Source organism: Bufo bufo, chromosome 3 (assembly GCF_905171765.1).
Source record: "Bufo bufo chromosome 3, aBufBuf1.1, whole genome shotgun sequence".
Lineage (NCBI taxonomy): Eukaryota > Metazoa > Chordata > Amphibia > Anura > Bufonidae > Bufo > Bufo bufo.
This window is the reverse complement of record NC_053391.1, coordinates 404,266,607-404,294,091: the sequence shown is the minus strand read 5'-3', so window position 1 is coordinate 404,294,091 and position 27,485 is coordinate 404,266,607. Positions and strand designations below refer to the sequence as shown.

General features: G+C 43.5%; 1 protein-coding gene across 1 annotated transcript in view; it reads left to right on the top strand.

The window, feature by feature from the left end:
* Positions 1–27,485, top strand: part of LOC120993823 (dynein beta chain, flagellar outer arm-like) — a 585,582-nt gene that overhangs the window by 383,138 nt on the left and 174,959 nt on the right. The window contains exon 80 of the mRNA XM_040422290.1: positions 24,844–24,973. Coding sequence (XP_040278224.1) covers positions 24,844–24,973 — 130 coding nt within the window. The remainder of the gene's footprint in view (positions 1–24,843; positions 24,974–27,485) is intronic.

Sequence of the window (27,485 nt, the reverse complement as noted above, 5' to 3'; positions counted from 1 at the left end):
CATTGACCAGCAGGCTGCGCCAAAGAGGCGCAGCCTTCTTAAAGTTACTCAAGGCTGGTCTGGGGCCTACATGAGACCCCAGCCAACCTTCACACACATCAGCACCCCGCGATCACATTTGCGGGGTGCCAATGGGAGACATAGGGAGTCCGTTCCCTCTGTCAGCACTTTACATGCCGCGGGCAATGGCGCCCACCACATGTAATATGTTAAACAGCCCAGATCGGCACTCCTGCCTGTCCAGGCTCTTAGAGCAGGGCCACGGCTCTCATATGAGAGCCGGGTCCCCGCACCCTGCTGCACGGGGGACCAGTGCAGCTCTTAGACTGCGCCGCAGTACAAAAGTGGCGGCCCAGCTTAAGGCCCCTTAGTGACCACCGTAAAAACACAAATGGGGTTTATATTTTTGTCCAATAGTCAACCAAAAGATTTTTCGTTCAAGGAAAAATAATTTGTGAATTAAAGATCTTTCTTTGTAATTTTGCAAAAGTGCTTAATTCTCTATGTATATGCATTTGACACAACTTTTAAAGTTTTCAAAAAAGGTTTGCATAATGGCTGTGCTTCATTGTAGAATCATAACAAAGAGCAGGTATTTTTTGGGCTTCCCTAAAGTCTTCCTCAGCCATATTATTCCCTTTCACTTGCACAGCTAGATGCATTTCTCTCACAAGCAGTGGGTTATCCCTTCTTCAGTGACCTCACTTCACTTCCCACTATGTTTGTTTTATTCTAGCTAGCTGAGAAAGTTGATAGTGTTTTACTCCTTGGAGAAGGACAAGATGAGTTAGCAGTGTTGTCAGTCGATATGTCACCAGGTTGTGTGTGACTGATTCTGTGACACTTGTCATTGCTGCATCAGGACTTCATTGGCTGCATGGCTTCCGACTGTGGGTGAGTATCAGTGACTTGGCCACCACCCCCTGTCAGAAGGAGGAAGGTATTTTCTTAGGGTAGTGGGGACTGGGCGGTGAATATCACTGATTAGCAAACTCAGTCCTCCCTCCCCAGAGGAGATATGTGGCTGAGCTGCCTTGGTGAAAGCTTTCTTTGGCTGAGTGCCTTACCAAGGCTCTGGGCGTCAGACATTCCTATTTATCTTACTAGGAGGGTCTGGGAGGCAGCACAGCACAATCATGGAGAGGAGGGGTTAGGGAGCAGAGTAATCCTGATTTCGTGGCAGGACAATGTAACCCTAGTGTGGGAGAAGGATCTGTGAGGCAGCACTGCACAATCATGGGGGGTATAGTATAATATATATATATATATATATATATATCTGTATAGCATAATCCTGGGGTGGGTGGGGGTGCCCTAATGGCAGCAAAGCACAATCTTGGTGTGGGGAAGCTGGGAGGCAACACAGCACAGTCCTTGGATAGGATGTAGGCAACCAAAACATAATCCTGTACATCGGTGGGGGGGGGGGGGGGCACTAAAGTGCCTAGGGCAACAAGAACAATAAATACATAGATCTTTAGTAAAATATAAGTAGTAAACTAAGATTACAAACAGTAAAAATAGATATTGCTTTACTACAGACATGAACAGAATAATTATTTATTTACTAGATTAGATGTTGTAGAGCTCATTAGAAGAATGAAACAGGTAGGTCAGTCACAGGAAAAGATTATACAGGGAGTGCAGAATTATTAGGCAAGTTGTATTTTTGAGGATTAATTTTATTATTGAACAACAACCATGTTCTCAATGAACCCAAAAAACTCATTAATATCAAAGCTGAATATTTTTGGAAGTAATTTTTAGTTTGTTTTTAGTTTTAGCTATTTTAGGGGGATATCTGTGTGTGCAGGTGACTATTACTGTGCATAATTATTAGGCAACTTAACAAAAAACAAATATATACCCATTTCAATTATTTCTTTTTACCAGTGAAACCAATATAACATCTCAACATTCACAAATATACATTTCTGACATTCAAAAACAAAACAAAAACAAATCAGTGACCAATATAGCCACCTTTCTTTGCAAAAACACTCAAAAGCCTGCCATCCATGGATTCTGTCAGTGTTTTGATCTGTTCACCATCAACATTGCGTGCAGCAGCAACCACAGCCTCCCAGACACTGTTCAGAGAGGTGTACTGTTTTCCCTCCTTGTAAATCTCACATTTGATGATGGACCACAGGTTCTCAATGGGGTTCAGATCAGGTGAACAAGGAGGCCATGTCATTAGATTTTCTTCTTTTATACCCTTTCTTGCCAGCCACGCTGTGGAGTACTTGGACGCGTGTGATGGAGCATTGTCCTGCATGAAAATCATGTTTTTCTTGAAGGATGCAGACTTCTTCCTGTACCACTGCTTGAAGAAGGTGTCTTCCAGAAACTGGCAGTAGGACTGGGAGTTGAGCTTGACTCCATCCTCAACCCAAAAAGGCCCCACAAGCTCATCTTTGATGATACCAGCCCAAACCAGTACTCCACCTCCACCTTGCTGGCGTCTGAGTCGGATTGGAGCTCTCTGCCCTTTACCAATCCAGCCACGGGCCCATCCATCTGGCCCATCAAGACTCACTCTCATTTCATCAGTCCATAAAACCTTAGAAAAATCAGTCTTGAGATATTTCTTGGCCCAGTCTTGACGTTTCAGCTTGTGTGTCTTGTTCAGTAGTGGTCGTCTTTCAGCCTTTCTTACCTTGGCCATGTCTCTGAGTATTGCACACCTTGTGCTTTTGGGCACTCCAGTGATGTTGCAGCTCTGAAATATGGCCAAACTGGTGGCAAGTGGCATCTTGGCAGCTGCACGCTTGACTTTTCTCAGTTCATGGGCAGTTATTTTGCGCCTTGGTTTTTCCACACGCTTCTTGCGACCCTGTTGACTATTTTGAATGAAACGCTTGATTGTTCGATGATCACGCTTCAGAATCTTTGCAATTTTAAGAGTGCTGCATCCCTCTGCAAGATATCTCACTATTTTTGACTTTTCTGAGCCTGTCAAGTCCTTCTTTTGACCCATTTTGCCAAAGGAAAGGAAGTTGCCTAATAATTATGCACACCTAATATAGGGTGTTGATGTCATTAGACCACACCCCTTCTCATTACAGAGATGCACATCACCTAATATGCTTAATTGGTAGTAGGCTTTCGAGCCTATACAGCTTGGAGTAAGACAACATGCATAAAGAGGATGATGTGGTCAAAATAATCATTTGCCTAATAATTCTGCACTCCCTGTAGGTTTGGATCATTTCATGTCCCAAAGGTCTTACATGTTTAGTCTATAGGCGATTAGAGAAAAAGATCATAAATAAAGATCAAGACTCACTCAGGTGAAGAACTCTAGGTGATGGCAATGAAACAAGGACCAAATACAAGTATTTTATTAGTCTCAGAATAAAAGCAGATCTATATCTAAAAGAGTGCTAGCAATGGACAACACAGGAGACAGCTTTAATGTATTAAAGGGATTTTCCAGGTTCATGATACTGATGACCTATCCCCAGGTTAAGTCATTACTATCCGATTGGTGAGGGTCCAACAATGTACCGATCAGCGCTAGAACTTACACTGTGAATGGAACAGAAAGCACAGCTCCATTCAAAGTGTAGTGGCCATGTCTGGTTAGTACAGCTCAGCTTCTATTCACTTTAATGGGAGCTGAACTGCAGTAACCCAACATGGCTACTACACTTTGAATGGAGCTATGCTTCTTGCTCAATTTCAAGTGCTAGTTCCAGCCCTTGAGGCCACAGTGAACAGCTGATCGTGGGGTTTCAGAGTGCTAGACACTCACCAATCATATATTAAAGATCTGTCCTGAGGATTAATACCAGGAGCCGGGAAAGCCTCTTTAAAGTGGGCCTAAAATAAAAAATATGCATGAAATTGCAGAAAACAAAGCATTATGAATGCAAAATATCAAATTTCCTGTTTTTTAAATTTTATATAATGAGCATTTTAACCACCTCAGCTCCCCTAGCTTAAACACCCTTAATGACCAGACCACTTTTTACAATTCTGCACTACACTACTTTCACCGTTTATTGCTCGGTCATGCAACTTACCACCCAAATGAATTTTACCTCCTTTTCTTCTCACTAATAGAGCTTTCATTTGGTGGTATTTCATTGCTGCTGACATTTTTACTTTTTTTGTTATTAATCGAAATTTAACGAAATTTTTGCAAAAAAATGACATTTTTCACTTTCAGTTGTAATTTTTTTTTTTTTAAAAACTACATCTATATATAAATATTTCTCTAAAATTATTGTTCTACATGTCTTTGATAAAAAAAAATGTTTGGGTAAAAAAAATATGGTTTGGGTAAAAGTTATAGCGTTTACAAACTATGGTACAAAAATGTGAATTTCCGCTTTTTGAAGCAGCTCTGACTTTCTGAGCACCTGTCATGTTTCCTGAGGTTCTACAATGCCCAGACAGTAGAAAAACCCCACAAATAACCCCATTTCGGAAAGTAGACACCCTAAGGTATTCGCTGATGGGCATAGTGAGTTCATAGAACTTTTTATTTTTTGTCACAAGTTAGTGGAAAATGATGATTTTTTATTTTTTTTTTTTCTTACAAAGTCTCATATTCCACTAACTTGTGAAAAAAAAAAAAACTTCCATGAACTCACTATGCCCATCACGAAATACCTTGGGGTGTCTTCTTTCCAAAATGGGGTCACTTGTGGGGTAGTTATACTGCCGTGGCATTTTAGGGGCCCTAATGTGTGGTAAGAAGTTTGAAATCAAAATGTGTAAAAAATGCCCTGTGAAATCCTAAAGGTGCTCTTTGGAATGTGGGCCCATTTGCCCACCTAGGCTGCAAATAAGTGTCACACATCTGGTATCGCCGTACTCAGAAGAAGTAGGGCAATGTGTTTTGGGGTGTCGTTTTACATATGCCCATGCTGGGTGAGAGAAATATCTCGGCAAAAGACAACTTTTCCCATTTTTTTATACAAAGTTGGCATTTGACCAAGATATTTATCTCACCCAACATGGGTATATGTAAAATGACACCCCAAAACACATTCCTCAACTTCTCCTGAGTACGGCGATACCACATGTGTGACACTTTTTTGCAGCCTAGGTGGGCAAAGGGGCCCACATTCCAAAGAGCACCTTTAGAATTTTACAGGGCATTTTTTACACATTTGGATTCCAGACTTCTTCTCACGCATTAGGGCCCCTAAAATGCAAGGGCAGTATAACTACCCCACAAGTGACCCCATTTTGGATAGAAGACACCCCAAGGTATTTCGTGATGGACATAGTGAGTTCATGGAAGTTTTTATTTTTTATCACAAGTTAGTGGAATATGAGACTTTGTAAGAAAAAAAAAGAAAAAAATCATCATTTTCCGTTAACTTGTGACAAAAAATAAAAAATTCTAGGAACTCGCCATGCCCCTCACAGAATACCTTGGGGTGTCTTCTTTCCAAAATGGGGTCACTTGTGAGGTAGTTATACTACCCTGGCATTTTAGGGGCCCTAATGTGTGAGAAGTAGTTTGAAATCCAAATGTGTAAAAAATGCCCTGTGAAATCCGAAATGTGCTCTTTGGAATGTGGGCCCATTTGCCCACCTAGGCTGCAAAAAAGTGTCACACGTGGTATCGCCGTACTCAGAAGAAGTAGGGCAATGTGTTTTGGGGTGTCTTTTTACATATACCCATGCTGGGTGAGAGAAATATCTTGGCAAAAGACAACTTTTCCCATTTTTTTTATACAGAGTTGGCATTTGACCAAGATATTTATCTCACCCAGCATGGGTATATGTAAAATGACACCCCAAAACACATTCCCCAACTTCTCCTGAGTACGGCGATACCACATGTGTGACACTTTTTTGCAGCCTAGATGCGCAAAGGGGCCCAAATTCCTTTTAGGAGGGCATTTTTAGACATTTGGATTCCAGACTTCTTCTCACGCTTTAGGGCCCCTAAAATGCCAGGGCAGTATAAATACCCCACATGTGACCCCATTTTGGAAAGAAGACACCCCAAAGTATTCAATGAGGGGCATGGCGAGTTCATAGAAAATTCTTTTTTTTGACACAAGTTAGCGGAAATTTATTTATTTTATTTTTTTCTCACAAAGTCTCCCTTTCCGCTAACTTGGGACAAAAATTTCAATCTTTCATGGACTCAATATGCCCCTCAGCGAATACCTTGGGGTGTCTTCTTTCCAAAATGGGGTCATTTGTGGGGTGTTTGTACTGCCCTGGCATTTGAGGGTCTCCGCAATCATTACATGTATGGCCAGCATTAGGAGTTTCTGCTATTCTCCTTATATTGAGCATACGGGTAATGATATTTTTTTTTTCCGTTCAGCCTCTGGGCTGAAAGAAACATGAACGGCACAGATTTCTTCATTCGCATTGATCAGGCAAAGGGGAAAGGCGTCTGCCAGGACATAGGAGCTCCGCCCAACATCCAAACCCACTTCAGCCCGTATGCCCTGGCAAATCCGATTTCTCCATTCACATCAATCGATGTGGATGAATAAATCATTGCCGGGATTTTTTTTTTTTATATATACAAAGTGTTTGCCAAAGCATATGAACACCGCCGCCCCCTCAGCTCATATGCCTCGGCAAACGTATCTTTTACTGCAGAGGAGAAATCTCGTCTTGCAGCGCCGCATACACCGACTTTTGTGTAATCTGACAGCAGCGCAATGCTTCTGTCAGAATGCACATCAGTGCTGCAGCTAGTCGATCGGTTGGTCCACCTGGAAGGTAAAAAAAACAAAACGAAAAAGAAAAAACCAGGCCGCAACGCAATAAATTTATTAACTTTATAATAACATTTGAACGGAACATATAAACTTTAGTTAACTTTTTGAACAGAACGTTAACTTTTTTGCTTACCGGTGTTTTTTTTTTTTTTTACCTTTATATGACAAACCTCTCCTTTCCCATGGGACAATGTGCAAAGCGCAAATCGCCCAAAGATGTGGCGAAGTACATTATGCACTTTGTCCCAGGTGAAAGGAGAGGTTTGCAGCAGCTGTGAGTGAAAGGGCCCTAATAGCCCTGTGTGCCTGTCCTGTGAGATGCAATCCCTATGCTAAGTGTAGCTGTGTGATGTACTTCCGGAAACACTCCCCTAAGCATAGGGCAGGGTGGTCAGGGCAGTCAGGACTGAAATAGCGGGTGTCACGCCTTATTCCACTCCTGCTACAGACACGACATCTTTTTCGGGGTGACTGTTGGGTTGAGGTACCAGCAACGACATTGGGGAAATGTCGCTCGTGTAGACGGCTCACTACACTGGTGGATGGGGCCACGGAACCTCCTGGATACAGGAGGTTCTCGATGATCTCTTCCTGAAATTTGAGGAAGGATCCTGTTCTCCCAGCCTCACTGTAGAGAACAAAACTATTATATGCAGCCAATTGAATCAAATATACAGACACCTTCTTATACCAGCGTCTGGTGCGTCGGGAAACTAAATAAGGAGCCAACATCTGGTCATTGAAGTCCACCCCTCCCATGTGAAGGTTATAGTCGTGGACTGAGAGGGGCTTTTCAATGACACTGGTTGCCCGTTCTATTTGTATTGTCGTGTCTGCCTGAATGGAGGAGAGCATGTAAACGTCACGCTTGTCTCTCCATTTCACCGCGAGCAGTTCTTCGTTACACAAGGCAGCCCTCTCCCTCCTTGCAATACGGGTGGTTACGAGCCGTTGGGGGAAGCCCCGGCGACTAGGTCGTGCGGTGCCACAGCAACCAATCTGTTCTAGGAATAAATGCCTGAAGAGGGGCACACTTGTGTAAAAATTGTCCACATAAAGATGGTACCCCTTGCCAAATAAGGGTGACACCAAGTCCCAGACTGTCTTCCCACTGCTCCCCAGGTAGTCAGGGCAACCGACCGGCTCCAGGGTCTGATCTTTTCCCTCATAGATCCGAAATTTGTGGGTATAGCCTGTGGCCCTTTCACAGAGCTTATACAATTTGACCCCATACCGGGCGCGCTTGCTTGGGATGTATTGTTTGAAGCCAAGGCGCCCGGTAAAATGTATAAGGGACTCGTCTACGCGGATGTTTTGCTCAGGGTATACAAATCTGCAAATTTGGTGTTGAAGTGGTCCTTGAGGGGCCGAATTTTGTGGAGCCGGTCAAAAGCTGTGTGGCCTCTGGGATGAGAGGTGCTGTTGTCGCTAAAGTGCAGGAAACGCAGGATGGTCTCAAATCGTGTCCTGGACATAGCAGCAGAGAACATGGGCATGTGATGAATTGGGTTTGTGGACCAATATGACCGCAATTCATGCTTTTTGGTTAGACCCATGTTGAGGAGAAGGCCCAGAAAAATTTTAATTTCGGAAACTTGGACGGGTTTCCACTCGAAAGACTGGGCATAAAAGCTTCCCGGGTTGGCGGCTATAAATTGAGTGGCATACCTATTTGTTTCTGCCACGACTAAGTCCAAGAGCTCCGCAGTCAAGAACAGCTCAAAAAATCCCAGTGCCGAACCGATCTGAGCTGTCTCAACCCGAACTCTTCAGAAGAATACCCCTTGTTTGCCATTTGGTCAACTAAATTTAGCGGGTAGTCCCTGAGACTACCCAAGAAAAAAAGCAAGCCTGTCTTACAAATGGGAGGCTAGCGAAGTACCGGAGGCCGCTGCGATTGATAAAAAATATCAAAACTGATTTTTTTTATCGCCGCAGCGCTTGTAAAGTGATTGTGCAGTGATCAAAAAATAATAATTTTTTGTCACTGCGGCGGGGCGGGCATGGGTGAACGCACGTGTGGGCGACCGATCAGACCTGATCGGGCAAACACTGCGATTTGGGTAGAGGGCGAACTAAGGTGACACTAATACTATTATAGATCTGACTTTGATCAGTACTGATCACTTACAGATACTATAAAAGTACAAAAGCTGATTAGCGATACGCTAATCAGCGAATCAGTGACTGCGGTGCGGTGGGCTGGGCGCTAAACGATCGCTAACTACCTAACCAAGGGGCCTAAACTATCCTAAAACTATCAGTCAATACCAGTGAAAAAAAAAAGGGACAGTTTACACTGATCACTTTTTTCCCTTTCACTAGGTGATTGACAGGGGCGATCAAGGGGTGATCAAGGGGTTAATTGGGGTGATGGGGGGTGATCTGGGGCTAAGTGAAGTGTTTGCTGGCTACTCACTGTAATGTGTGCTCCTCTGCTGGGACCAACCGACGAAAAGGACCAGCAGAGGAGCAGAGAAGCCTTTTAACACCTTATATTTATAAATATAAGGTGTTAGATGGCTTCTGATTTGATTTTTTGAAAATCGCCAGCCTGCCAGCGATGATCATTGGCTGGCAGGCTGGTGAAGGAACGCTCCTTTAACTTTTGCCGGCCCGCAATGCGCATGCGCGGGCCGGCTCTGACCGAAATCTCGCGTCTCGCGAGATGACGCACGGATGCGTCCAGGAGGAATGAATCGACCGCCGCCAGGACGCATCCCTGCGTTAGGCGGTCGGGAAGCAGTTAAGAACTGCAGTCATAAAAATATCTTTTTGATATATTTTTTAAATATATTTTCATGTATTTATCTTTTTTTTATTTTTCTCACATTTGTTTTAGATCTTAAAAAAAAAAAAAAAAAGACAATGGCAACCTAAATTTATAAAAAGGGGTTAGGGTCCACGCTGCAATAAAGGAAAGCTTAGGGGTAACACAAAAATCACTAGTTCTTTTTATGTTGCTTCCTCCAATCTCCTCCTTATCCTTCCTCCTTCGCAACTTCTTAGTCTCTGAACCAATGAGCGGTAGTGGGTATGCTTCTCACGCCTACTGAGGACGCTCCCCTACAGTCACCTGACACTCCGTACAGCGTGATGACGTCAGACACAGACCTTTGCCCGACTACGTCTCAGTCATGTAGAAAGATTCAGTTTGTAAATTATTTTATTCAGAGGTCTTGTCAAAATGCAAGTTTGAATAGGCAGTGCATCACCACAATAAGGCTCTAGTGTGGTTAAATTAAAGGGGTATTCCCAACTTGGTTGTTTATGGCCTATACATGTAATATGCCATAAATGTCTGATACCCTCCTCGGGGATCCACACCTTTGTAGAAAACATGGGTCCCCTGACCTGCCTGGTGAGTATCAATAGAAAGCAAGCCCTGCATGCGTGGGGCTCTCACACCTGGCTTCACATAAGTGCAGGCTCCAGATGTGAGACCAGCATCTATCAGACATTTGTGACATTTCCTGTAGATATGTCATAAATAAACATTTAAAGCAGAAGTGGATAGGATTCATGCCTAGTGATGTAAAAGACTGATCTTCAATTATTTAATACCACCTACCAGCAGCTGCCTTTTTTAGTGACAGATCCACTGAACTATGAGATTGTACTGTTTCACTAATAGCAGCTAAGAGTCAATGCAGGGTTTCTCCCATTACATAATTTTATGGCTTATTGTTAGGGTATGCCATAACATTCTGATGACTGGAGATCTGACCACTGTCCCTGACCAATTGTTCTGCAGAATAGCACCTCCAGTCACCAGCTATGCGACAAACTACATTTCTGCTGTATCCAAAAGAGTGTCATTGTGTTTTTTTTCTCTTGCACAGTAAGTAGCCAGGAGCTTTCTTCTGTAAATCTGGGGGTTGTGAACCTCCAACAATGAATTGTATCATTAATAGAGATCAGCGAATTTCAAAAAAAATTTATTCGCCGGTTCGCTATTTTTTTGGGGAAAAATCTGTTTCGATCCGAATAAATTTGCGGCGAATTACATTAAAAAACGGCTATTTCCTGGCTGCACAGAGCTTTTATAGTGATGTAGAACACTGTGCCTTGCAGTAAGAGGCATAAGAAGTCTGTTTTGGTAGTGAAATAATACTGTGAGTCCGTATGACATGCAGATGACAGATGTCGCACTTAGAATCACTGCACACTTCACTTATTTGGGCAGTCACAGGGCCAAAACTTACCACATAACTCAAATATGAACTCCGCCTTACAGGTCAATGTTAGCACCAAGAAGAAGTGCACTCCTTTTACAATGTCGTCAGCTGATTCCACATAGATGTCTACAGAACCTGTTCTATTAAACGCTTATACAAGTAGAGATCCCCCTGACAGAGTGGAGAGGGTGTCAGCAGTAAGTGTATGTGTACATCACTGATTATTTTACCCTTCCTCTGATCTGTCAGAACAATAACCCCCAAAAAACGGATCCTGTCTGTGGAGCATCTGCCTTCACTTGGTCAGCATTTGGTCAGTAATCCATCAGTATTGCTAATGCCAAAAAAAACAGGAGTGGATCCAGAACAGAGATTACATGTGAACGGAATATTTGCAAGTCTTCTGTGTTTTGTACCCACTCCTGCTTTTGGCTACCAAATCACAAGCCAATTCTGATGGGACCTATGACATTGGTGAGGTAAAAGCAGCATGAGGAGACCACAGAGTGGCACAATGACAGAGTGTGGAGGTGGCGGCAGCATCAGGAGGCCACAGAGTGGCAAGGTGAAATAGAGTGGAGATAGGAGCAGCATGAGAAGGCCACAGAGTGGCAAGGTGACATAGTTTGGAGCTGGCGGCAGCATCAGGAGGCCACAGAGTGGCTAGGTGACATAGTGTGGAGGTGGCAGCAGCATGAGAAGACCACAGAGTGGAAAGGTGACATAGTGGTGAGGGGAAAGCAGCATGAGGAGACCACAGAGTGGCTAGGTGAGGGCAGCATCAGGAGGCCACAGAGTGGCTAGGTGACATAGTGTGGAGGTGGCGGCAGCATCAGGAGCCCGCAGAGTGGCACAATAACAGAGTGTGGAGGTGGCAGCAGCATGAGAAGATCATCATATTGGTGAGGTGAAAGCAGCATGAAGAGACCACAGAGTGGCCAAATCACAGAGTCTGTAGGTGGTGGCAGCATCAGGAGGCCACAGAGTGGCAAGTTAACATAGAGTGGGGGTGGCAGCAGCATGAGAAGACCACAGAGTGGCAAGGTGACATAGTGGTGAGGTGAAAGCAGCATGAGGAGACCACAGAGTGGCCCAATTACAGTGTCTGTAGGTGGTGGCAGCATCAGGAGTCCACAGAGTGGCTAGGTGACATAGTGTGGAGGTGGCAGCAGCATCAGGAGGCCGCAGAGTGGCACAATGACAGAGTGTGGAGGTGGCGGCAGCATCAGGAGTCCACAGAGTGGCACAATAACAGAGTGTGGAGGTGGCAGCAGCATGAGAAGATCATCATAGTGGTGAGGTGACATAGTGGTGAGGTGAAAGCAGCATGAGGAGACCACAGAGTGGCCCAATTACAGTGTCTGTAGGTGGTGGCAGCATCAGGAGTCCACAGAGTGGCTAGGTGACATAGTGTGGAGGTGGCAGCAGCATCAGGAGGCCGCAGAGTGGCACAATGACAGAGTGTGGAGGTGGCGGCAGCATCAGGAGTCCACAGAGTGGCACAATGACAGAGTGTGGAGGTGGCGGCAGCATCAGGAGTCCACAGAGTGGCACAATAACAGAGTGTGGAGGTGGCAGCAGCATGAGAAGATCATCATAGTGGTGAGGTGAAAGCAGCATGAGGAGACCACAGAGTGGCCAAATCACAGAGTATGTAGGTGGCGGCAGCATCAGGAGGCCACAGAGTGGCAAGTTAACATAGAGTGGAGGTGCCAGCAGCATGAGAAGACCCCAGAGTGGCAAGGTGACATAGTGGTGAGGTGAAAGCAGCATGATGAGACCACAGAGTGGCCCAATCACAGTGTCTGTAGGTGGTGGCAGCATCAGAAGGCCACAAAGTGGCTAGGTGACATAGTGTGGAAGTGGCGGCAGCATCAGAAGGCCACAGAGTGGCACAGTGACAGTGTAGGTGGCGGCAGCATGAGAAGACCACAGAGTGGCAAGGTGACATAGTGGTGAGGTGAAAGCAGCATGAGGAAACCATAGAGTGGCCCAATCACAGAGTCTGTAGGTGGCGGAAGCATCAGGAGGCCACAGAGTGGCAAGGTGACATAGAGTGGAGGTGGAAGCAGCATGAGAAGACCACAGAGTGGAAAGGGGACATAGTGGTGATGAAAACAGCATGAGGAGACCACAGAGTGGCCCAATCACAGAGTCTGTAGGTGGCGGCAGCATCAGGAGGCTGGCAAGGTGACAGAGTGTGAAGGTGGGTGGCAATACAACTACCCGCTGAAGATGGTGGGTGAAAGAAGGAGCACTTGGCATCATATCTACATTGTGTGCATTGAGAATTTCAAAATCTCATAGAATACAATGTACATGACCTACGGAGTGGATTTTCTGCACGCAAATCCGAGAGGAAAATCTGCACGCAATCCTGATTGTGTACATTTAGCCTTACAGGTCAATGTTAGCACCAGGTATAAAGAACCATGCAGAGGCCCGAGATCCTACTATAGCGTGAAAGAGTGCACTCCTTTTACACCAATTCACTGATTCTACATAGATTTTTACAGAATCTGTTCTATTAATCGCTTATGCAAGTAGAGCCCCCCAGACAGAGTAGAGTGGGTGTCAGCAGTAATGTGTTGATGTCACTGATTATTTTGCCCTTCCTCTGATCCGTCAGAACAATAACGCCCAAAAAACAGATCCTGTCTGTGGAGCATCCGCCTTCACTCGGTAAGCATTTGGTCAGTAATCCATCAGTATTGCTAAAGCCAAAAAAAACAGGAGTGGATCCAAAACAGAGATGACACGTGAAAGGAATATTTGCATATCTTCTGTGTTTTGTACCCACTCCTACTTTTGGCTACCGAATCATAAGCCAATTCTGATGCAAAATAGGGACCATGTCATGCAGGCCTTACAGCTGTTACATAGACAGGATCCGTTGTGTGTCTCATTTTTCCTTACTTCTGACAGATCAGAAGAAGGGTCACAAAAACTATGTCAGCCAGGCCGAAAGGCAAAATTGTGGCCCAGTCATGAAGTGGGAAGGGTGGAAACAACATGAGAAATCCACATAGTGGCCCTATGACATAGTGGTGACGTGGAAGCAGCATGAGGAGACCACAGAGTGGCCCAATGACAGAGTCTGGAGGCGGCAGCAGCATCAGGAGGAGGCCACAGAGTGGCTCTATGACAGTGTGGAGGTGGCAGCAGCATCAGAAGGCCACAGAGTGGCACAATGACAGAGTGTGAAGGTGTCGGCAGCAGTAGCATCAGGAGGAGGCCACAGGAAAGCAAAATGACAGTGTGGAGGTGGCAGCAGCAGCATCAGGAGGCCAGAGTGGCACAACCACAGAGTGTGGAGGTAGCGGCAGCAACAGCATCAGGAGGAGGCCACAGGGTGGCACAATGACAGTGCGGAGGTGGAAGCAGCATCAGGAGACCTAAGTGGTGAGGTGGCAGCAGCATCAGGAGACCACAGAGTGAACTGTTGACAGAGTGGGGAGGTGGGTGGCAATACCAGTACCAGCTGAAAAGCTGGTGGGTGAAAGAAGGAGCACTTGGCATCACATGTGTGGCATCAGGCGGGTGGCAGCATCAGAATAGTAGCTGAGGCAGGTAGCCAGAAGAAACCAGTCTCTTTTGTCAAAGTGTTGGTGTGGCACCATGGATGATCTAGTCTGATGCATCAGGAATTGGTGGGGTAACTATGGCCCCCGCCGCACTAAACACCCGCTCTGATACCACACTACTGGCCGGGAAGGACATCTTTTCTAGGGCAAGCTCTGCCAGTTGCGGCCACAAATCCAGTTTGGCTGCCCAGTAGTCCAGCGGATCTTCAAGGTCGGCTGGCAGGGTGCACTCCAAGTATGCCACCACCTGCTGGTTCAGTTTCACCTCTACGTCTAGCTGCTGGTGAGTAGCTTCTTCACTTTGAGGGTAAAGAAAGCTGCTCATCAGAATCAGGCTGCTGCTGATGGAGCTGGTACTGCTCCTTCCACCCCACCCTCCCCAGCAGTCATGGCAGTGGAACGTCAGCTCAGAGGGCCCACCGGTCAGACCTGCGAGAGGATGGACGATGGGGCCGATAGGCAGCGGCCGACCGACTACATAGGATGTCACTATAGTACTTCAGTTTGTCCTCCCTCTCAGCTGGTGTAAAAAAGGCCTTGATTTTGGACTGTTAGCGAGGGTCCAACAAGGTGGAGAGTTAGAAGTCATCCCTTTGCGAATGGTAACAATTCGGCTGTCACTACCCAAGAGTGAGCGGGCCATTTGCCCAAGTGAGTCGGAGGAACTCCCTGCCTCCATCTCCACTGCATATTGCCAAGGTGTGTCTGGGTCCTCCGCCTCATCTTCAACATCGGCTTGTAGCTCCTCTGGCTGCTCCTGTCACCTGTGTAGTGGCAACTGATAAATAACGTGGCATCCTCAAAGGGCCTGAGCAAACGACAGGTGTCACGCATAAGCTGCCACTGTCTGACATCGAAGTTACACAGGGGAGTACTCCTGTCCGCTTGTATCATCAGGAAATCATTGATGGCCTTTCTCTGTTCGTACAGTCGGTCCAACACATGGAGGATGGAATTCCAACGGGTGGAAACGTTGCATATCAGCCTATGTTGGGGGATGCTGTTCTGCCGCTGCAGCTCAAGGAGGGTGTGCTTTGCGATGTTCGAGTGGCTGAAGTGCATGTAAAGTTTCCTGGCCATTTTTAGGATGTCTTGCAGACGGGTGGAAGACTTCAGGAACCGCTTGACAACCAGATTGAACACATGTGCCATGCAGGGAGCATGGCTCAGCCCTCCTTGATGCAGTGCCGACACAATGTTCTTCCCGTTGTCGGTCACCATGGTTCTGATTTTCAGTTGTCACGGAGAAAGTCAGGATTCTGTTTCTTGCTGAAAGACATTAAGCAGTTCCTCCCCTGTGTGAGTCTTTTCTCCCAGGCAAATGAGGTGCAGAACAGCGTGACACCGCTGTGCCCTGCACATCTAGTATGCTGGAGGCACACTGTGCATTGTCCCTGCAGTGGAGCCTGAGGACAGGGTGGAGTATGAGTAGGCAGAGGCGGACCAATGGCATGGCAACGTGGAGGCGGAAGCGGCGTCACCTAGCCAAGTTGCTTGTGTGGCTGTGCAGGAACCACATTCACCCAGTGGGCTGTAAAGGACATGTATTGTCCCTGACCGAAGTAACAGCTCCACACGTCGGCACTGCCGGGCACTTTGGCAGACACTGTTTACGCATCGCTCTGGTGTCGTACATGTACGGCGCTGGTAGAGAAGGGGTTAAGAAGGATTTCCACAAATTTATAAAAATAGAATTACTGAAAATACCTACATATTACTTTATTATAAACACTTTTCTAAATAGCTTTCATTTTATAATGTTTTGTTTTCTCTAGGGGGTAATCACCAGGGGAAATAAACACAGTTGGACAGGTTACTTCTAGTGAGCTAAACTGCTGTCACAGCCCTCATCACTGCTCTGGCTATCATGAATTACGATCCTACACACAACTATTAAAATATCATCTGTGTAGGAACAAGCAAAGTGAAAGTACAGAGAGGACGGAAGGGTGGTGATGGATGGGAGGGGGGGTCAGGGATTATGAGTAGCAGCACTTGTATGCTCTAACAACAGTCTTGCCATCCTCTGTTCTTTCACTTTGCTTGTTCCTACACACAGAGCTGAAGATGTTATCAGCTGTATGTAGGATGGTAATTTATGCTCACTGCTCTGAAGTAACCCATCCTGTTGTGTGATTAGGACAGTTTTTATGTGTGCTAAGTGGTCAGTGGCCATTTTATTTTTTATGGTGATTTCCTCCTAGAGAAAACAAGCTATTATAAGTAATCAAAGCTATTGGGGAATTTGTTTATAATAAAGTAATATTTAGGTATTTTCAGTAATTTTATTTTATAAATTCTTGGTTCCTAATTCTTAAGTAGAAATCTTAGGCTACATGCACATGACCATATGTATTTTTCAGTCCGCAAACTGCGGATCCACAGAATACGGATACTGGCCTTGTGCATCCCGCACTTTCCTCGGTTCCTTTTATAGAACTGGCTGTTCTTTTCGGAAAACCAGACAAGAATAGTACCTTTTCTATTATTTGATGAATGGCCGCATGGATGCAGACGGCATATGCATGACATCTGTGCACTGTCCGCAGTTTTTGCATTCCCATAGAAATAATGGGTTTGCGTCCAAACCACAAAAAAAATCGGACATGGACCAAAAAATGAGGCCTTACACAAAGATAAAGACTTGTAGACTTTCTTAGAACAATATAATAGCCACTATAAGGGTGAATATGGCTCATGGTAAGTATCCTTTGGTTTAGCCTATACAGTCACACAATTCTGCTTTTGCCTCATAGGAAAATCACAGTTACACTGTGGCTTAAATGTTTCCAATTAGAATAAAGAAAAATTGCAATTTTACTATAGTCACCAATTTCCAAAGGGAAAATACAAGTCATGGCCCAATTTTACTATTTTACTTCAACTCAAGGATAAAATTTCGTTGATCTGTAATCTAGTCTTAGACATTTTCTTATGTAAGAAACAGATGCCTAAATTTACGAGAGAGAGAAACTGTACATAGCAGTGGGACTCCTAATGTACAGGAGCACTGACGTGTTTTGACATTTTTGTCTGGAGGTAGACTTTAGGCCAGCACTGGCAATCAATATAAAGAAGTTGGCTTATCCTACAAAACTACTTGTGAATCAGTTTCTCTCACAAAAAAAAATAAAAAAATGATTTGGAGGGCAATTTAAATGCTGCTCTAAACTGTAAGATTTTCATTTGTATTCTGACCTTATCTCTGAACCTGCAGTTTTCCTACAAGTGAAATAGCAATATGTCTTGTGAAAATGATTAACTGTATCTCTGGATTATTTATTCAGTAGACAATAAGGCTATCTGTTTACGGTTGGGCAAACAATGAGATCTATTTTTTTGCTATTCGATTTACATCATCCATGATTTATGGGCTTTCAGTATTTGCTGTTTTAATTACCATATGAATATAAAATGACACCAGGTAATTAGCTGTGCTATAATTGTAAGCTGGGAAACATTAATCTAAGGTACTACATAGGATTTCAGAGGATGTCTGTAAGCAATGACTTTGTGTAACACATAAGAAAATGACTTCCTATAACACATGGACAAAAGTCACACATTGGGGAAGATTTGCTAACCCTGTCTAAAAAGTAGATGGTGTAAATTTAGACAGGTTGTCTACAGATGCAAAACATTAATTTTTTGTGCAGTGTCTTGATAGACCACACCTCCTCGCTAAGTGAGGCGCAATGGATACTTCTTTTTACCTTTTTTTTAATAAAAATAACTAAGATTGAATGTGACATTTTACACCAAAATATGCCTACTCAGAATTTTACTGCATAAAAGGGTTGTCCAGGATTTTTATTTTTTTTATTCAACCCCAGCAGGGTGTGAAATTCCACCCAGCGGTTCCTATGAAGAAATATATAATTAACTGCTCCCTACTGCTCTGTTGTTCCCAACTGTCTTCACTAGGCTTTCGGCCCCCATCTGTCAACCTCTGCATGGACTGGGTCACACTTGCCGCTGCGATGACTTGTCCCCAGTGGTATGTCGTTGCTGGGTCACATGCCGCTTGGGGACATGTCACCACTGAGGCCAGTCATCAAATGCACATCCGTGTGGAAGTTGACAGAAGGGGACCGGAAGTCCAATGAAGACAACCGGGAGGCACAAAGCTGGAATGGAGCAGGTAAGTATAGATTTCTTCACAGGTATCGCTTGGTGGGATGGGGATTTATAAACAAAAATCCTGTACAAACCCTTTAAGATTTAATGTAATCTAAACATTAAACAAATTACAATTCTATACAAACTTGTTTCTGTACTTTGAATTTAAAGATATCAATTGGTACTCTGTACTGCTTTAACCATCCTTTCTTGTAACATCATTCAACTGATGCTCATCCAGGGACAGCAGGGCTTGGTGATATTGTAGAATAGAAGGCAATGGTAACTTTAGAACTGCCTTTCCTTCTCTTATTTCTCAAAACAATGCAAAGGGTATGTACACCCGTGCTACTATTTCATTTCTTTGCTCCATCTACAAGCATTCTCCCTTAAAGGGAATCTATCACCAGCGACCTCCCTATGGGACTATTTGCTTAAAGACATAGCTGTAGTTCACCTGATTAAAGGGCTGTTTTTCTGCAGTTTTTCGGTAGTTAAATAATGATACTTTATCTTAATATGCAAATGAGATGTTTGTGAAATGAGAAGTTACCATTGCTTTCATTGCACTCAAGTTCTGTTCCTTTCTGGGCTAGCACTTACCTCGCTGTTTTGCCACTGCCTGTCAATCAAAGCAGCAAGGAAGGGGCTGTACATAAGGTGAACTACAACCATGTGTCTATGAAAACAAATGGAGAGGTAGGTTGCTAGTGACAGACCTACTATTCAGTGTGTATAGGCAACATATACACAGCATTTTCATGGTGACATTAAAGCATTAAAGGTGTTAAACTCATAGCTACATATTCAGTATGGGAAAGTGTTAAGGGGAATATTCCTTATTGAAATTTATGCAAATTTCAATAATTAATATTCATAAATAGGCGTGAGTCTTCTAGTGATGCCTCCGCCTATTTATGCCTAAATTATAACTATGTTAACTAGCTATACTCTCTAGTGCATATACACTACCCTGAACTACACTACATGTGACTTACTATCACTATACTAGGGCGATGACCACTAATGACCATACACTGTACTATGAATAATAAAGTATTTATTATACAATACAATAATACAAGTCTAATTATACGCTATATCTATATATATTTATATCAAAGAAAAATGGCGGCACTGGCTTGGAGGGAAAAAAACGGGTGCACGTTCCAGGGGAATGGACTTCTTAGCCCAACCAATGGATCCAGAAAATGAGCGGCACTCCGATAAGATAAGAACAAGTGATTCCTTTATTCACCCATACGGTGCAACGTTTCGGCTCATTTTTGGAGCTGAAACGTTGCACCGTATGGGTGAATAAAGGAATCACTTGTTCTTATCTTATCGGAGTGCCACTCATTTTCTGGATCTATATATATTTATAGATATGGTTATAAATATATGTACATATAGACACACACACCACAGTACAGCAATAACACTACAGTAAACAATATTATTAAACACAATACAAACCTAACTACACTACACAATATAAATACCACCCACCAGTCTGGCTACTCACTGTCCCTACGGGGTAGAAAGGGTAAATGGTGGCACTGTAAGGGTTAATATTTGCAGGCCAGGGATGTAGCCATGAGTACTGGTTCAGGGAATACAGGGTCAATACAGCCCAGCAATGCAAGGGTTAAAGCGGGGCTGTAAACCACACAATCACTGCAATGTAGGGGTAATCACAGTGCAGGATATGATGGACATAAAGGGGTAAACCCAGGGTTGGACACCAGGGGTTACCTGGGTCAGGGGTATTGGGGCTATTGCAGGGGGTGAGGTTAATGCTGCAGGAGGTCAGCAGCAGGGGTAAATACTGACTGCAGGAGTTCAGCAGCCGGGGTTAGGGGATGGTTGGTGGAGCAGGGGTTACAGGTGGTATAGGGAAAAAGGGGTTAAATGCAAGGGTTAGGGTTAACCCAATGCAGGCCAGGGGTGAATAGGGGTAAATCAGGGCAGGGGTATTAGGGGTACTGCAATACTGGAGGGAAAGGGTTACTCAGCCATCTCCAGGGGCATGTGGGGCTCTGCCTCTCTTCCTTCCGGGAGCTGTTCCCATGTGTCTCTGTTTGCAGTCCAGTTCCAAGAGAGAGCGCCTTTGTCCTGGTTTGGGCTAATATAGGCCCAAAAGCAGCCCACCTCCCTCTTCCACAGGAGGGTGATGACATCATCATGGGCGTGTGACGGAATGCTTGAACAGCCAGTTGGCCACCTGAGGCTAGCTCAGGATCTGAATCAAAAGGACTTCCTGCCCAAGGTGTAAATGAGAGCATCCCCCCAGATGCCACACCATAACATCACACACTCCCACGTCATAACAGAACTAGGCTGATTAATATATATATATTAGACATATCTACATATATATATACAGTACAGACCAAAAGTTTGGACACACCTTCTCATTCAAAGAGTTTTCTTTATTTTCATGACTATGAAGGCATCAAAACTATGAATTAACACATGTGGAATTATATACATAACAAACAAGTGTGAAACAACTAAAAATATGTCATATTCTAGGTTCTTCAAAGTAGCCACCTTTTGCTTTGATTACTGCTTTGCACACTCTTGGCATTCTCTTGATGAGCTTCAAGAGGTAGTCCCCTGAAATGGTCTTCCAACAGTCTTGAAGGAGTTCCCAGAGATGCTTAGCACTTGTTGGCCCTTTTGCCTTCACTCTGCGGTCCAGCTCACCCCAAACCATCTCGATTGGGTTCAGGTCCGGTGACTGTGGAGGCCAGGTCATCTGGCGCTGCACCCCATCACTCTCCTTCATGGTCAAATAGCCCTTACTTTCAAAGTTTTCCCAATTTGTTGGCTGAAATGACTGACCTTCATTTCTTAAAGTAATGATGGCCACTCGTTTTTCTTTACTTAGCTGCTTTTTTCTTGCCATAATACAAATTCTAACATTCTATTCAGTAGGACTATCAGCTGTGTATCCACCTGACTTCTCCTCAACGCAACTGATGGTCCCAACCCCATTTATAAGGCAAGAAATCCCACTTATTAAACCTGACAGGGCACACCTGTGAATTGAAAACCATTTCAGGGGACTACCTCTTGAAGCTCATCAAGAGAATGCCAAGAGTGTGCAAAGCAGTAATCAAAGCAAAAGGTGGCTACTTTGAAGAAGCTAGAATATGACATTTTTTCAGTTGTTTCACACTTGTTTGTTATGAATATAATTCCACGTGTGTTAATTCATAGTTTTGATGCCTTCAGTGTGAATCTACAATTTTCATAGTCATGAAAATAAAGAAAACTCTTTGAATGAGAAGGTGTGTCCAAACTTTTGGTCTGTACTGTATATATATATATATATATATATATATATATATATTCAAATATCACCCTTCCCTCTACAGAAAGAATGATCAGGATTAGTCATACTCGCAATAAGGCAGTCAACACCTTCTAACATTGGCTGAATTCCGTTACTTTGTAGGGATTTGTCCCACAAATCACAGATATTTTGTCTGTTTTTCTAAGCCCAGTAAGTGCTAACCAATTGGGAAAGCAATTTGTCATTTGAAATTTTTTGGGTTGAGTTCTCTAAATCTAAAAAGTCACCATGAGAGGCATATATTGTAATATCTAGAATGATCATGTTTATAGTGAAGGCAAAGCATGTAACAACTGGTCATTTAGTTTGTCTGATCCATTCCCTCTTTTTACAAGCTTATTACTGGGAAATATAGACACTCCGATGGAAATGTTTAATTATTTATCTACAAGGAATTGTAATATTTTTTGTTACAGAAACTTGGCTACACATAGTCATACTCTACTCAATATAATTGAGTTTGAAGGGAATTTACACCCTTGTTCACATTTCTGTCTTTTGACATCTAATAGAAACATGCCAAGAAATACCGGTGGTGGTTGTCCAGATGCAGGTGGCACCCCCACCAATGCCTTTGAATTCCTCTGTGCTGTGCCTTTTTAACTTATAGCTCAGAGATTATTGTATCCCAAGTGATGATATTATGCTTTCCTACGACTCCAAGGTACCTCTCACATACACGCCCTAGGTGACCAGTGACTGAGAAAGTAAGACAACTGGTATATATGGCTGACAATAGCATCTGACAGATAAGGGGGTCTAGAAAAATGTTGAATTTTACCATTAATATCTGATAGTGAATGATACTGTAATAACAAAGTTCTTAGACATTTTGCTAAACATTATATTTGTTGCTGTGGTTCTGTGGATAGCTTTGCAGAGATTGTTATGGAAATATTATTCTGTAGAAAACTTAATGCACAGTACAGATAAGGGGATCAGGAAAATATTGAGGTTTACAGATAAGGAGAGAGTAGCAGTTTAAGCTCACGTCTCAAGGTCCAGTGACTAGAAGTTCATAGTATGAAAGAATATGCATGCCAAGTAAAGCTAAGATAAGCATGTGTCTCACTTGTACTTTTCCATAATTGTACATGCATTTGATATCAAAGTATGAACCATCCTTAACAAATCTCCTACATTGTTAGGCTACTTTCACACTAGCGTTCAGAGAGGATCCGTCTGGTGTCTGCACAGACGGATCCTCTCCTATAATGCAGATGTTTGGATCCGTTCAGAACGGATCCGTCTGCATTATAGTTTAGAAAAAATTCTAAGTCTGAAAGTTGTTCAGATGGATCCGTCCAGACTTTACATTGAAAGTCAATGGGGGACGGATCCGTTTGAAAATTGGGCCATATTGTGTCAACTTCAAACCGATCCGTCCCCATTGACTTACATTGTAAGTCTGGACGGATCCGTTTGCCTCCGCACGGCCAGGCAGACACCCGAACGCTGCAAGCAGCGTTCGGGTGTCCGCCTGCTGAGCGGAGCGGAGGCTGAACGCTGCCAGACTGATGCATTCTGAGCGGATCCGCATCCACTCAGAATGCATTGGTAGCTGGACGGATGCGTTCGGGGCCGCTTGTGAGAGCCTTCAAACTGCAGCAGCATTATGCATAAAGCGATCTTTAGTTTCTTCACATACCACTGTTTTCCTTGAGTTTTTCCCTTAGTTATGACTGTTTAAACATTTACAATATGAGGACCTTCTCAAGATGGCTCTTCTGCCAGTTCTCTGAGGCCAAAACTGCTTTCCCTCACTTCCCATACACACATTTGCTGTAGCCAGCAGCTCCCTGCCAGCCAATCAAATTGGATTACTGACAGACACGCCTCCTCACTCTGAAGCCTAATGCAGGCATGCAGTGTGAAGGACCTCTCCTCTGTCTTCTGTTTATACTAAAAGGAAGACAAAAAAGCCCTAGCAACGGTCTTTTAAGGGAGCAGTGGAAAGGGACAGGGGACATTAATGAAAGCTGTTATTATTAGGTAATTACAGATCTTTTGACAATAATTGACAGACTAACTCAGGTATACATGCCGAGCTCTAATAAACTAGTAAATAAAATATGACAATTACCCTTTAAAGGCTTAAAACGTTTAAAGGGGTTCTGCACTATGTTTTAACTGCTGATTTGTTTTAACTGATGATCTATCCTCTGGATAGATCATCAGCTTCTGATCGGCACCCGGGACTCCCGCCGATCAGCTGTTTGAGAAGGCATCGGCGCTCCAGTAGTGCCGCGGCCTTCTCACTGTTTACCGCCGGCCCACCGACGTGACAACTAGTATCAACTAGCGTGTGCGTGGCTAAGCTCCATTTAAGTGAACAGAGCTTAGCCCCGCCCAGGACAGTTGATACTAGTCGTGACATCACTGGGCCAGTGGTAAACAGTGAGAAGGCCACGCTGCTGCTGGAGCGCCGCTGCCTTCTCAAACAGCTGTTCGGCGGGGGTCCCGGGTGTCGGACCCCCACCGATCAGAAGCTGATGATCTATCCAGACGATAGATCATCAGTTAAACAAAGTGCAGAACCCCTTTAATGAAAATTAAATTTAGCACGAAAAAAAAATAAAAAATAAAATAAAATTGTTTTATGTGCAATGTAATCAAATTATTAATGGTGCATACTTAGGACATGCCAGACGGTTCAGCATATGTAAGGTGGAATTCCAGCAAGTTGGAACACAACAGATGAAGCAATGCAAAGGCAAAGTGGAAGTCCTGCAGGTTGCTGCAAGTCTAGGAGGGCGTTATTAACATGCAAGCCACAATACCTTAGAGTTGCACCTCTAAATTTATCATGTGTGCCACGCAGGGAGCATGTGTTATATCTATATGCTATGAATAATAAATGCATTGGTGAAAATAAACATATTTGTTTCTTACAGGTAGTGTACCTGCGTTCACTGGTCGACTTCCCTCCAAACTTGCAGACTCACATGACTCTATCATGTCTCCCCATGACATAAGTAAAATAATGGATTCATTAACCAAGACAATGTACCAAGCCATAATTCAGTGAGTATAGTAATACATCATAACAAATATTCTCAAATGTCGAAGATCATTGAGGTAAAGCATTGTGGGGGCCACTAGAATGCTTTATGGGAAAATCTGTGAATTACACAGTATGGTTATTTTTTTTATCTTGCATATTTGTTTTAATAAAGAGCAGTATTATGTATTCAGTATAAGAAATGGCATTGTGACCAGAGCAGACATGTTACACCTTTTATTCAATGAAGTTGGATGTGTTTGCAGTAGCACACTGCACATGCCTCATGTATGAAATAATTTTGCATAAAAAGTACACTGCAATACATGTGTGAAACGTATACCCGGTCACATCCAGCTTTAAAAAATCAGTGTGCTTGTGAAGTCATGCTGTGGATTTCCAAATGCCAGCTTGCTGTGTTTTTTATGGATTTTCTATTAACACAAGCAGATCCATCTGTTGATTTCAGGTCTGTTCTGCAGCAGGAAATATACTCAGTGTGTTCACATTGTTTAAAGATATGTATATTGACAGGCTTAAATGGGTTCTCTGAGAATGATTTAAAATGACCGCAAGCAACCTATGCTACACTATGAGCAGGACTGGTTGCCTCCACTTTCGGGACCACACTACACACTATGCTTTGGCACTTGCATATACTACTCACTGGTGAGAGTTCCTGTCAGGCTGCTCAGCCATGAGGGCATATAGTAGGCAGGATCACATCATCACCACCTATTGTAGAACAGTGTGCTTAGGAGGTACATACACACTGTTTTACAATAGATGGTAACAATGCGCTTTGAATTGTAGCGTAGTTCTTTCAAGCTCTTTAACCAAGTGGTGATTTCACCCATTCCTCAATTAGCCTCATTTCTAGAGCTTTCCACTGGCCAGGGCAGCTCCGTGATCAGAATCTAAGCATCTTCTAAAGGACTGTGGCACAAAGCCTGCCTGAATTTCAGGATACCCTCACCCACTTAGAGACTGTCGAGCATTGCTACTCCCTGGGCTAGAACTGTCAGCCAGTTAGGCAGGTACATTGATGCATGCTTCAGTTCGGGTGTATGCGAGCAGGGCAGTAGGAGGCCAATACATACAGCACAGTAGTCTATCACTTTTCAGAGGAATCGAAAGTGTTTTCTAAACCTGGGATGTGTCTTTTAGTCAGGTGCATGTTATTGTCCATAAAATACAGTAATTGAGTAGAATTTAGCAGTTTTTTTTAAGGGAAAGCTTAGCATAGAGAGTTAGTGAGGGACTGGTTACTGTCTTAGCTTGCTGGCAAGTTCTGCATTATAAAATCCTGAGAGAAACTATTTTTTTCTGTATGAACAGCCAGCAATCTTTTTTTTGTGAAAAAGTTTCTACAGTGCATAGGCTTATTGTCTGCACCCTACTAGCATACATTCTGTTGCAAACACTGAGGGACAGTTTCTATTTACTATTTGTAATTGGGCATTTCAGTGCATTATGCATGTTATTGAACACATATATTACTGCAGGATACCATTCAGTCTTACAACAAACTCATTTTACTGCAACAACGCAATTATTATACCCATGTTATTAAACGTGTTCTACAAGATACTGTACAGTGTTACAGCAACTGCATTTTACTGCAATAATGTCATTATTATACCCATGTTATTGGACGCGTTGTATATTACCATAAGATACCATGCAGTGTTACAGCAAACACATTTTACAGCAATAACGCAATTATTATACCCGTGTTATTGAATGGTTTGTATATTACTGCAAGATACCGTTCAGTGTTTACAGCAAGCATATTCTACTGCAATAACACAATTATTATACCTGTGTTATTAAACACATTGTATATAACTACCAGATTCCGTTCAGTGTTACAGCAAACACATTTTTACTGCAATAAAGCAATTATTATACCTGTTTTAATGAAAGTGTTGTATTACTGCAAAATACCATTCAGTTACAGCAAATGAATTTTACTGCAAAAACTGCATTATTACCATTACCATTGTAAATTGTCAATACCAGTGTGAAGTGTGATTGTAGAAGGGGAAGGCCATTTAATTGTGCCTGTCTTTAATCGACAGAAAAAACACTTGCAATTTTGCTTGTACTATTTAATAATCTGTGTACCAAAGCTTTTTCATTTATAGTCCTCATAATAAAAGTGTCATCATCAGAGATTTACAAAGTTGGTAGTACAGGGTGGCCCATGAAAAAGTAGCCTGCCTCCAGAGATAGTATTACAAGATAAATGAGCAAGTAGATTTTTTTTTATTTACCCATACGTCACAAAAGATGCTGAAAGTGGTCCCCATTCATGTCTATTCATTTTTGGTTTGACTATGTTGGCTAATACTGCTTGCAGCTCTTCAACAGTGATGCTGCAGAAAAAAAAATGTCCTGTTTTTTCCAACAAGATGGGGCAGCATGCCACACCTCACGGAACTCACTGGCATTAGTTCATGAACTGTTTACGGAGGAGCGACCTGTGAGCAAGGGGTTATGGCCACCACGTTCCACAGACTTGTCCACGTCTGT